The sequence below is a fragment of the Astatotilapia calliptera genome, chromosome 15 (genome assembly GCF_900246225.1).
Source record: "Astatotilapia calliptera chromosome 15, fAstCal1.2, whole genome shotgun sequence".
Taxonomy (NCBI): Eukaryota; Metazoa; Chordata; class Actinopteri; order Cichliformes; family Cichlidae; genus Astatotilapia; species Astatotilapia calliptera.
The window spans coordinates 22,442,935-22,456,228 of record NC_039316.1 but is presented as its reverse complement, the minus strand read 5'-3'; the positions used below and the strand labels follow the sequence as shown (position 1 = coordinate 22,456,228).

At 43.5% G+C, this 13,294-nt stretch overlaps 1 protein-coding gene across 5 annotated transcripts in view; it reads right to left on the bottom strand.

Moving 5' to 3' along the window:
* Positions 1-13,294, bottom strand: part of disp1 (dispatched homolog 1 (Drosophila)) — a 121,439-nt gene that overhangs the window by 26,422 nt on the left and 81,723 nt on the right. For 4 of the 5 annotated variants that reach the window (XM_026194471.1, XM_026194473.1, XM_026194472.1 and 1 more), the window contains one exon: positions 340-973. The exons of the other annotated variant lie outside the window; for it this stretch is intronic. In XM_026194471.1, the coding sequence (XP_026050256.1) occupies positions 340-932 (593 nt within the window). In that variant the 5' untranslated portion in view covers positions 933-973. The remainder of the gene's footprint in view (positions 1-339; positions 974-13,294) is intronic. 5 annotated transcript variants of the gene reach the window in all.

Here is a 13,294-nt window from a genome sequence, read left to right as displayed (position 1 = left end):
TTTAAGCCTCTTTTCCATTAGGATCGACTCAGCACAGTTTCTTTTACACTCGATGAGTCACGGGAGCGTCTTGTTCACAAAAATTAAACACTGCCGTGGTCCCGAGTGTGACGGAGAGACACAGACCGAGCAGCAGGTATATTCCCGCCTCGGCGTCCACATTTTTTGTAGCGTTCGTGTCGCATATTAACTATGTCGCGGGATGCTCGGACATGTTGCTATGACGATAAGCACCCACACTGGATTGTAACGGAAAGCCGGTCGATCCGAGTAGGTATTCGTGGAAAAGGGGCCGGACTAAGGTTTTGGAAAAATGAGGGGGGAAAGAAGAAAAACTACCTGATCCCTGGTGCTTGTGTCTGGCTCTGAAGGTGTTCCTGCCAGCGCTGCTGATGGTGGTGGTGAAGAGAATGAGGGTGAGGGTACGTGCAGGCAGAGAGGCAGCACGGGCAGGATGAACCGGTCCCTGGGTGGGGAACAGAGCCGGGACCTGGACTCTGGAAGAGCGGGCACTCCTGCCGGCCACAAGGGCAGCACACAGCGGAGGGGAAGTGACAGTGCTGGCAGCAGAGCGCAGCAGAGGAAGAGGACGGGGGCACAGCGGAGGGAAGGTGGCTTCTGACGGCGACGGCAGGAGAAGAAGAGGCGGCCGATGCTGGGGGAAGACTCCTCAGGGAACCATTCTGTTTGGGCACGCCACCGTTCTGGCTCGCTCTGTTCACTCGCTGAATAGTGTGTGGCTGCTGCTGCAGCTTTGATGCTGCGTCTTCATCTCCTCCTGCTGTCAGACAGTCACTAGCAGGGTCGCATGTGAGAGGGTCCTGGCCATTGCTGACTGCTGTCCTGATGTTTGAAGGTGCGTGTCCGCTGAGAGGATGCTGCCCACCGTTGCTGAGGGCCAGAGGGTCGCCAATTCCATCGCTCAGGGCCATCGTCCTCTCCCAGCGGGCCGGTCACGGACACCGTCACTCCTCTGCAGAGGGAGATGGTACATTTTAGTGGTCATTCTCTCACTTACCACAATTTACTATTAGTTTTTCTCATTTCGATTCTAGCATTGCAACGTGCATTCAGAATGTGATGCAGTTGTTACAACTGTCGGTGTCACTGCAGCAGCATACACACTGATGAGCCTTTAAAGGAGTCCTTTAATGTTTCTCTTTATCGTTGTCTTATCAGTCTACTAAATATGGAGATACAAGGGACAGTCTCTTTCCCACGAAGAGCTGGGGTGGGGCAAAAGGCTGATAAGGTATCGTGATAAGTTACTAATACACTCAGGCCAAACAGCAATATTGTTGTGAAGTGGTGGAGAGCTTTTTCACAAACTCAGATTTGTCTGAGCATTTCATTTTTTCAAACACATTTTCCCTGATTGAGGTGGGAATGCACTCACCAGCTGTTTGCCAGCAAATACTGACTGACCCTTCAGCTGCCCTCACCTTTAATCCAACGGCTGCCCTTCCCCGAACCCTGGTCCTACTGGAGGTTTCTTCCTGTTACAAGGGAGCTCATCCCATATGGGCCAGCTGGGATCATCTTTGCATCGCCTCCGTCAGTGCGGCCCAGGGCGGGCGTGGCTACAATGTAGCTGCCGTCACCAGTGTGTGAATGGGTGGATGACTGAACGTGCAAAGCGCTTTGGGGTCCTTAGGGACTAAGTCAAAGCGCTATACAAATACAGGCCATTTACCATTTTGCTAAATAAATCAGCTTAAATTAGAGCAAACTGCCGCTACATAAACAAATGGAAGCAAACAGCTGCGCACCAACTAAAACTGCACCTACACCACACAACTGTCCCAATTTTGACTTGACCGTGCTCCGTTAATCCCCCGACAGCTCTGACTGCAATCAGGCTTTCAATGATATAACTGAAGTTATATTTTAACATCTGCATGTCCGTGTCATGCTGCTGCTTCCACCCGCTATTAGAAACTTGAGGCAGGTCCATCCCAAAGTTGGGGAGAGCGGGGAAAAACAAAAACGCTGCTTCTTCTGTGTAATCCAGAGAAAACCGAAGTGTAAACAAGACAAGTTGGAGTTATGTGACTGATTATTTCTTGGCGAGCGACAGTGAGTTTTTGGAGTCTTGTCCTCACAGTGAGTCCAAGCAGAGACGAGCGGCTCCACAAAGTCACGGATCCTCGTCTGTAAATAATCCACAACACAAAGCACGGACTCATTCTTACACTTGGATGTTTGGACAGATAATAAATGAGAATAAACACGTAAATGAGCTGCTGGACGCACCGTCTGCTAATTTTTTCAGTCTTTGGATGGAACCAGGATCTTCTCCCATTTCTGATTTCGTCCGTCTGCAGTTTGACAGACATGTTTATCCTGATCTTTTCATTTCAAAGTCAAATTCTGTTAGGGTCATCTGTTTATCTAGTCTAAAACAAAAGCCTTGTTTGTTTATTTATTTATTCATCAGAGTCTCCTAAAAACTCCAAACTACCAGTCCTGAGAAAGTAAGGAGAAAATCCTTTTCCATTCACAGCGAGGGGCCCCAGAGAGGGCCGAAGAAAAACGGCACATTCAGCAAAAATAACACACTAATGACATTACACATGCAAAAACATTTAGATTTAAAACATGCAGACTTTTCAACTTTACTGAATTAGCCATTTCAACTGTGATTGGTCAACACGTACAACATTTGTTGTGCGGTGTCCACTTTGGCACACTTAAGGAAAAGCGTGATTTTGCTGGAATGTGAACCGACCGAGCTCCCTGAAAGCACGTCACGCACTCTGGATAAGACCGAAGCAAGAAAAAACAGACGCCGTTCTGCCCTTATACAGCTCTACAAGTTCAGTTTTACATGTTTGGGTACTTCATGGCACAACTCACTCTTTCTTTCATTAAAGGGATCATTTTTCAAAGCCTTTACGTCATAAACTGCATCGGTCTTTACTGAGGTTTACTTCCTCAGGAGATCATGTGAGATTAACTCGTCTCTTCTCCTCTTTCCCCAGGCTCTGGCATGTAGCACCTTGCCCCTCTCTCCTTCAGTATATATGACTAACCCCACTGTTACTGGTACTTTGATGATACAGGCACAAATAAGCGACATTTCAAGTCTTTTTAACCACTCCTCACAGGTGGTGAGATATCCGCGGAGCTCCTCGGGATAACCATAATATCTTCGCAGCCAGACTGGGCTTATATTTGATTGAAGCCAGTGCAGATGTTTTCCAATGATGCAGCTATGCAAAGACCTCACCCTTTAGCACTGCCTTAAAGTTCACCTACCAGTGGCACAAGCTGGTACCTTGACTAAAGGTCAGTACTTTTTACAGAGTCTGCAATCACTGATCAGTCTAACTCTTCTTAGTCTGCTCTCATAGGCAACAATCATAAGGTAGCAGAACGGCATCATTCTGCAGTGAACAGTAACTATGAGTGATATGTAACTAGCATGTAAAGGATCTGAAGGGTCATTTTACTCATAACCAGCGACACAAGTCGCTCCCCGATGGCCTCGGCGTTCAGTCAGAAGATATATGCAACTATTTAAGACGGTTGATGGAAATATTACAAATTCAAGTCCCACCATGACGACACACAGAGCACGCTCACCAGTGCAGTGTTTGACAAGCTCAGGGTGGAAGGAGGATCACTGCACATGGGTGTCATATGTTACAGAGTGAGCATAATGTTGCCTTCAGTAAATCTTTCAGCTTGTCATTGTGAGATTGTAGGAACGACTGTGGCTGTGAACTCATCAGGAAAGTGTCCGAGTCATAAATCAGGCAACAAAGATGTTTGACGGTTTTTGTCCCACATACTTCCATTTTTGGACCATAATCACTTTTTTTTAAAATTATTTTTCACTTTGCCAGTAAAGATGCTCATAGCTCAATTACTCGCTCCAGGTTCTACACAGTGCTCCAAATTAATGTGCAAATTGTGTTTAAGTGTCATAAAGATTAAATAAGTTGTTTTTCAATTAAACCCTTGGATGGAATTGTGTCTCACGACTCTTTGTATCACTGAAATCAGTCTCGGATACCTGTGTTCATTAGTTTGCCAGGTGAGCCCAATTAAAGGAAAAACTACTAAAGGAGGATGTTCCACATTATTAAGCAAACCACCATTTTCAAGCAACATAGGAATGAGAAATGATCTCTGCTGCTGAAAAGCGTGAAATAGTTGAATGTCTTGGACACGTAATGAAAACATTAGATATTTCATGAAAACTTAAGTGTGATCACCATAATGTTAAGAGATTTGTGGCTGAGTCACAGCACACACAGGTTCGTGCAGATAAAGGCACAATGATGAAGGTTTCTGCCAGAGAAACCTGAGAGCAGCTGCTAAAAGACCATCATAAAGCAGCAAACACATATTTGAAGCTGCTGGTGACTCCGGAGCCCTGCGAACATCAAAGTGTAGGATCCTCCAGAGACTTGTGTGGTCCCCACTTTTCCCTGACCTCAATCCTACTGAGAACCTTTGGAGGATCCTCAAGCAAAGAAAGAAAACAAAAAAAAAAAACTGAGGGTGGGAGGCAGTTCACATCCAAACAGCAGCTCTGGGAGGCAGCTCTGACATCCTGCAAACACATTTCCAAAAACCTACAAGTTCCATGGATGCAAGAATTGTAAAACTGCTATCAAATAAGGGTCCTGTGTTAATGTGTAACTTGACCTGTTAAGATGTTTTTGATTGAAATAGCTTGATTTCAGTGAAATTGATCTACTAATGCTGCAAATTCAACAAATGACCATTTTCAATTCTCTACGACCTATAAAATGTTTTGAAACTCTGTGTGCGTAATAATTAGGAACAAAGCATGTTAAGTTTTTTTATTTTTGAAAACCGCTGATTTCACTGGGAGTTTTGTTCAGTAACAGTGGGATTGTACTCTAATGGTTGATGACTCAAATTATGCCGACTGTCATTTGAATCGACTATTTAGGAAAAACAGAGAAAAATATCATTTGCATAATAATTTTGAACGAGGTGTAGTTTTAGAACACTTTTCACCAAGGACGACCGCTGTGGGAGTATGTTCTGTATTTAATACAGTTAAATCCACAAATCATGAGAAAGTATACTCTTTCATTTTGTTTCATAAATAAAAAGAGCTCCCGTGGAGGTAGTCGTGCAGATCTAAGAGAACTAGTACACACCTGTGCGGTAAACCTGAAGACAGATGGGTTTTCTCTGAAAACTTCACCTGTGAAATATTTGGCAGACTAAACTAATTTTCTCGTCTTCTCATTGAAGTCACAACAGTCATAAAATGAGGCCGTTTCAGATCAATATGATTTATGGAGCATGAACGGGCAGAGAATCGGAGGATTACAGAAAATATGAGAAAAAAAGCTTCCAACAAGTGAGGAAAAACAGGAGGTTCGTGCTACAGTTTCAATTACAAAAATACACACAGGAGACCACAGTCTGTCTGTCTGTGTCTGTCTCTGTGTGTCTGTCTCTGTGTGTGTGTGTGTCTGTCTCTGTGTGTGTGTGTGTGTGTCTGTCTCTGTCTGTGTGTGTGTGTCTCTGTCTGTCTGTGTGTGTGTCTCTGTCTGTCTGTGTGTCTGTCTCTGTCTGTGTGTCTGTCTCTGTGTGTGTCTGTGTCTGTCTCTGTGTGTGTGTGTCTGTCTGTGTGTGTGTGTGTGTGTCTGTCTGTCTCTGTGTGTGTGTGTGTCTGTCTGTCTCTGTGTGTGTGTGTGTCTGTCTGTCTCTGTGTGTGTGTGTGTCTGTCTGTCTCTGTGTGTGTGTGTGTCTGTCTGTCTGTCTGTCTGTCTCTGTGTGTGTGTGTGTGGGGTAAGAACAGTTAGGATTGTTTCAGCGTGAGATGATTCTGTCACCTGTGTAAGGTGTTTTTTTGCTGTCAGTTTTAGTTTTCAGAAACAAAGTCTGAATTGGGAGATTTGGGGAAAAAAGGATTCAGCAAAGAAATCTGAAAATTTCTTTTTGTGATCAGAAGGTTCAATAAATGCTCGGTCAGTATCAGTGCAGTTACACTAAAAACAACTCCACTGTGCATCACATGTTTACTAAAGTCAATACAGCTACCAAATTACCTGCTTTTTTTTTTTCTTTTTTTATAAACACAACTGGGGGCAAAGGTCAAGCTCACAAGAGCATCACAGAAGGAGTCCAGCAAAGGTGTCTCAGGAACTATATGACTATAAATGTCGCTGACATCAGCTCCTATGTGATGAGCTCCTGCTTCAGCACGAGTAGCATGTCATTATCTTTATGAGTAGGTATCCCTGAAGTTCACCACTAAAGAAAAACGTTACTTTTACTCTGGCAGTTTAGCATGAAAGGCTCGTGATCAGTAAAACCGCTCACAGCTTTTTCGCTGGATAAATAAATGTGCTTAACTCAAACGCTCGTTGGCTACTGGAGGCAGTGAAACGGACTAAAAAGCTTTGACAACAACAGGCACAGTTTCAAACCTGTGTACCAAAGTTAATTTGAAAAGGGACGCCAGCACCCCGTGGATGGAAAGATGGCTTTGGGACTGACGATCAGAAATAAATTACCCAGTCTGCCATGACCCTTTCTGTTAGGATGCTACTGATTGGTAGCTTGTGAGGAGGCAGTTGCTACTAGGGCTGGGCCATATCATACCGTTCACGGTAATACCGGTATAATGTTGGGCAACGATAAGAAAATGAAATATGGCGATAGAATATGGGTAAAACACGCAGTGCCTTTGTTTTCATACGCACATGGCGGAAAAAGCATGGCGGCGACGAAGAAGGGAGAAAGCAGATCGTTGAATGAAACAGATGAACCTGAACTGGTTTGTAAAAATGCTGCAGCTTCACTGGTGTGGAACTGGTTTAGCTTTCGTCCCTCAGACACACAACAAAGCACTATTTTTGGTAGCGCATGCTAGCGGGCCGTCGTTATTACCGTGTTGTTTGGAAAATACGGCGCACTTAAAATCAATCCTTTGATTTTTCTGAAAGTCGACAGAGCCCCTTATAATCCCGTGTGCCTTATGTATGAACTCTGGTTGTGTTTACTGACCTCGAAACGATTTTATGTGCACGGTGCTCGAAAATCTGTCAAATGTTTCAGTACGACTTTGCTAAGCTACGAAGCCGCACCTCCGCTTGAGCCTCGCGGAGTGATACGTGCTGTGCTTCAACATAATGTTACCGTATTGTGTGTGTATGACCTCTTTTTAAGTTTTGTGGATGTTATACATGGTTATGCTGAGGATGTGTCGGCCAGTTTCCACTGGAAATGCCTTTTGGTTAAACTGTCAGCGAGGAATTTGCACTGTTACATTTTATATAACTTTAATGCAAAAAACAGCTGCTTGTTTAAGTGAAAATACATTGTTGGGTTTTTTTCCACTAATGAAGTCGCAAATTTTCAAATGTAAATCGTGATAAATATTTTTGGTCATATCGCCCTGCTCTAGTTGTTACCTTCATGTTGTTGGTGTGAAAAGACAAGAACCAAGTGAACATTAAGGGAAGCTTGAACTTGACAACAGTGACAACTGTTGTAAAACGCATTTCAGCTTTAAAGCCTTTGTTTAAGTTTGCTTCAAGGGGGACCGTGAATGAGGCTCTCGATGTGTGAACAATGCTATCTGCCATGTAGCTGAGATAAAGCACGAAGAGGAGGCTGATGACGTGGAAAACATTTCAGATGCTTCAGACCCAGACTGGTTACTGTAGTGCTTCAAATGCTCCCGCATCCTGTGAAACACGACTCCTTTGTACTGATTATAATGCCACTTGAAGTCACTGCGACTTTACCGCTTTGAAAATGACGTTGAATCTGTGCGCCTTGAGTTTTACCTCAACCTGAACCTTTCATGGAAGGTTCAGGATTTCATTTCACTCCAACGGTGATTTCCCCCCCCCCCCCCAAAAAAGGATGTCCTCACATCTGAGCAACAAGTCATCCATCACAGTAGCCTGTTTTTCCCATCCGACACGCACGCTCTGTGTGTGTGTGTCTGTGTCTGTGTGTGTGTGTGTGTGTCTCATCTCGACATGAGCAAGTGGCGAAACATGAGCACGGCAGCCCCCCCGAGGTCAGGGGTGGCTGAGGAAGGATGAGGTTAGAAAAGGAGAGAAGAGAGCTGGGGGATGGCCAGATGAAGTCATTAGTCTGAGGCTACGTCCACACTGGCCCGGATAGATTTGAAAACGGCGTTTACGTCTGAAAACGCTCCGCGTCCCCACTAGCGTTTTCAGTTGTTTTCACAGAGTTGTGCGTTCACATTGAAACGGCCCAAAACGCTAACGTACCAGTCCTGCGCATGCGCAAAATCGAGTGAGAATTAAAGAATTTGAAGAAAAGCTATCTGGAGCACGTACAGACTGATATGAATCTTTTTTTAGGGCTGTCAAAATTGAGAGCAATCAAAACAAACAAACAAACTGCTGTATAATGCACTCCGCTCTTTGTTTAATTGGTCACATGACTGCATCACGTGACTAACATGCGTCATCGTTTTAGAAACTGCGTTTTCGCTGTCCATACTGCGACGTGGCCGGTTCCGTTTTGAAATGTATTCGTTTTTCCTTGGGGAAAGCGCCGTCTCAGGCTACGTCCACATGTACACGGGCATTTTTGAAAACGGAGATTTTCCGTTTTCGTTTAAAAAAAAATAAAAAAATAAAAAAATCCCGTCCACACGTAAAAGTCAGAAACGATGGAAAACACTGCTAGGAACATGCCAAAGCAGCAGGTGGCGCTATATTCCTATCCGTGTAGAAATGTTGGCCAATCAGAAGTCTACAGGGAGTGCAGAATTATTAGGCAAGTTGTATTTTTGAGGAATAATTTTATTATTGAACAACAAGCATGTTCTCAATGAACCCAAAAAACTCATTAATATCAAAGCTGAATGTTTGTGGAAGTAGTTTTTAGTTTGTTTTTAGTTTTAGCTATTTTAGGGGGATATCTGTGTGTGCAGGTGACTATTACTGTGCAGAATTATTAGGCAACTTAACAAAAAACAAATATATACCCATTTCAATTATTTCTTTTTACCAGTGACACCAATATAACATCTCCACATTCACAAATATACATTTCTGACATTCAAAAACAAAACAAAAACAAATCAGCGACCAATATAGCCACCTTTCTTTGCAAGGACACTCAAAAGCCTGCCATCCATGGATTCTGTCAGTGTTTTGATCTGTTCACCATCAACATTGCGTGCAGCAGCAACCACAGCCTCCCAGACACTGTTCAGAGAGGTGTACTGTTTTCCCTCCTTGTAAATCTCACATTTGATGATGGACCACAGGTTCTCAATGGGGTTCAGATCAGGTGAACAAGGAGGCCATGTCATTAGTTTTTCTTCTTTTATACCCTTTCTTGCCAGCCACGCTGTGGAGTACTTGGACGCGTGTGATGGAGCATTGTCCTGCATGAAAATCATGTTTTTCTTGAAGGATGCAGACTTCTTCAAGTGGCATCTTGGCAGCTGCACGCTTGACTTTTCTCAGTTTATGGGCAGTTATTTTGCGCCTTGGTTTTTCCACACGCTTCTTGCGACCCTGTTGACTATTTTGAATGAAACGCTTGATTGTTCGATGATCACGCTTCAGAAGCTTTGCAATTTTGAGACTGCTGCATCCCTCTGCAAGATATCTCACTATTTTTGACTTTTCTGAGCCTGTCAAGTCCTTCTTTTGACCCATTCTTTTCACCTAATATGCTTAATTGGTAGTAGGCTTTCAAGCCTATACAGCTTGGAATAAGACAACATGCATGAAGAGGATGATGTGGACAAAATGCTCATTTGCCTAATAATTCTGCACTCCCTGTAGAAGCCTAGGTGGGAAATTGTAAACAAAGCTGGGGCATAGAAGCAGAACCAAGTGATATGTGTGGAGGGACAGTAACTGTGTGTGTACGTAAGCATTTAAACACTGCAGAGAGTACAAGTAACAGTATTGTAGAAATTCATTTCACCGAAACAATAACCTGGCGTCAAAAAAGGCGCACAACTTTGACGCTGCGTTTTCTCCGTTTTTCACATCCACGCGTAAACGCAAAAACAGTTTTCGAAAATATCCACCCTGGCAGACATTTTTATAAATCTCCGTATTCAGTGACCGAAAACGCCGTTTACGTGTGGACAGAAGGTGCAAACGCATAGAAAAATTTGCGTTTTCAAAAATACCCGGGTATGTGTGGACGTAGCCTCAGTGTGGACGAGAGGCCAAAACGGAGAGAAAATGATGAGTGGACGTGGCCTGGGACTCCCACAGCTGTCAAAGAGCCTGGAACGGCTGAGGAAGGGCCGGTGTTCTGAGAAACCACCCTACTCTGACAAAACGTCCTACCCGTATTATAATTTGACAGTGACTTGCGACTAAACGTAACCCTACCCCTACCCATAACCTTAAGAAGTATTCCAGATGGGTGAGAGAAAAAGAAGTTAATTCGGCGTTGGTTTTGTGCGCATGCGGCGCAAAAACATTGGGTAGGATGTTTTTCATGTAGGATGGATTCCCAGAACTGGACTGGGAGCAGCAGGGTTTGAAGGACGTTGCCTGAAAGCAGTGGCGTGTCCAGCGGGGTGGCCTGGGGGGGCACAGGCCACCCCCCTAACCAGACTGGCCACCCCAGGTGCCACCCCGAAGCTAAAACAATAAAATTTAATGAAATATCAAATGTATGATTATGGTTTCACAGTGAAGCTCAGATGTCCGAGGGTAAGTGAATGCAGCACCGGCTTCTGCACTATGCGCATCATGTTAGCAAAGGTAGAAGAGCCACGCAGGAAAGACGGCACCACAGAAAACATTTTTTCAGCCAAAGATTAACAAGTTAACATAGCTGGACTAGCCATCGGACATTTGCACAGTGGGCTGATGACTTATTAATTTATTTATTTTTTTGTAACGGCATGAACAATGAGAGGTGGTGGATTGGCCAGATGCTGGAAGATTTGTGAAAATAACTCAGTTGTTTGGTGGTGGCTATCGCAGAGCTTCCACAGAGGCCAGCAGGTGGATGAGGGAAGGGGAGGCAGTAGGAGAGCCCCGAGGCAGCCACCAGTCCGAGTGTCAGGTGAACTGAACTTCAGGTAAGAAGTTATGACCTGCAGTCTATCTGGGTCAGATATAAACTAAGTTTAGGTGGAGTTTATTTTCGTTGTGCTGACTTTTTACCCTCAGTTGCAATAACTCATACTGCGTTCTAGCCAGCTTGACGGAGTTTCTATACAGCTGTTCGGTTGCTATGATGTTACTGATAGTGAACTTTATTTTATTCATAAGGTTAGTTAGTAGAGTTGCCAACGGCTCCTTAAAAAAATGGAATGGTCCGTCATTCAGAGAAAATATTACACGTTTTGTATTGAGCTGAGAAGAGACGTGGTTTGTCCCGGACTTTCGCTATAATGAAAAAAAGACACAAAGCTGGAGTTATTCTGTCGTAACGCTGCACAGCTGCCTCTTCTTCTCTCATTCTCTCCCCCTGCCTCTCCTGTTGCTACTTCAATCATGAAACTGATCAATGATCAGCTGATTGTCTCTCTTGTTTATCTCCCACTTTGCGCCAGAAAGAGGAAACCAGCGGATGTCGTGCTAAACAACAGCAGCACATTTAAGCTTGATCAGCTGTTGTTAGAATTTATTTAATATTAATTTCTAGTATCAGCTGATGTTTGCTGGAGCCACAGCTGTAAAGCTGCTGGTCATGATGTCGGTTTGGATATGTGGTGAGAGGGAAACATGAAGATGAAACCAGGAGATGTCCTTACTGAATCATCAGAGCTGAACAGGTGATGGAGAAACAGGTTTACCTTTTAGGTGACATGAGTGAGTTGAAGTTATGAACTGTTTCTGAGAGACAAATAACACCAGGATCCTTTTTTATGTAGCTGACAGCTGGTAACTGTGCAGGGGCGGGTCTAGCAAAGTGTTGCCAGGGGGCAGGTAGGGCATTAACAGGGAGAGGGGGGCACAAAGACATACTTTTCTTTCTTATTATCATTTCAAATATTTAGCTTTTATTAAATAATTATCTGAATCTTGCGAACAAAGTTTTTATCTGATGTAAAATGTATAGAAATTATACATATACCAACAAGACTTCTCACAGTTTGTGAGAAGATTATCTTCTTTTTTTAATAGGCATTGGTTTTGCATTGGCATTGGCTAATTTGCCAATTGTATGTTAAAATGTTCGTATTTTAATATTAAAAAATGTTTTTGCCCAAAACATATGTGCACTACATGTCAGTAAAAATACTATGCAAATATTGATGTCCTTGACTGCTGAATAAACACTAACTGATTGTATCTCTTGTACTTTATCAACGCAGTATCTAAAAACTTTGCACCGTAGTGGTTAAAATCTCATTCTAATAAGAGTTAAAAGCGCATTCGGTTATTAGGTTTATAGGATTATTGAATTATAGTTAACGGTTGGTAGAATTGTTTTTAACATTATCTGACAATTGCATCTGCCACCCTTCTCCAAATCTGTGCCCCTACCTGCCCCCCCCCTAACAAAAATTTTCTAGACACGCCACTGCCTGAAAGTCAATGAGCTTTTGCTCAAACTGCAGACACAAGCTGGGCCTCGCATCTCTCTTCAAAATAAAAGCTGACGGCTTGAACAACGACAACTCTTCTCACTCCACCTATTTCATGAAGGAACGTCTGCTGCTATTTATCAAGTGTACCGAGAAGGATTTCAGCAGATTTGATTTCATGGAAAAAATAAAATAAATAAATAAAAATAAATAAAATGCTGATAATATTGATTACATGGTTACAGTCGGTTTCTCATTACGTAAAGATTTTGTTTTTACAGAAACAGAAACTTCTTCTATATGGCTGAAAGCACACGACAGTACGTGGCTCCAATTTCCCAGATTTCTTGCACGATCGTCCGGCTCAGGTGGAAATAATCTGACAGGCTCTGAATGTCTATGAGAAGGAAGTGTGAAATACAGTGACCCCGAATCCTAAACCATCACTCCTACTTAATCCGACATGTCAAACTCCGTCTAGACTCTGAACGATGAAGTGCCATTTCCCTTCATTCTCCTATAAAAAGCGGCAGCTTTACTTGTGCCAGCAGGGATAAAGCTACGCTGTTCTCCTCAAAGCCCGAAAGGCTTCAGTAAGAAAAATATGTCCCCTAAAAAAAGATTCACTGCGCAAGCAGCTTGGAGTAACGCAAGCGATGACGAGATGCCTCGTCTTCTTCTGCTGCCGTCTTTCATGTCAGCTTTATGATTACGGGGTGTGAGAGAAGGAGAACCTAAGGCGACAGGCATCTAACGGCACCACTAGGCAAGGCATCCTGCATCCCTTTAATTAAA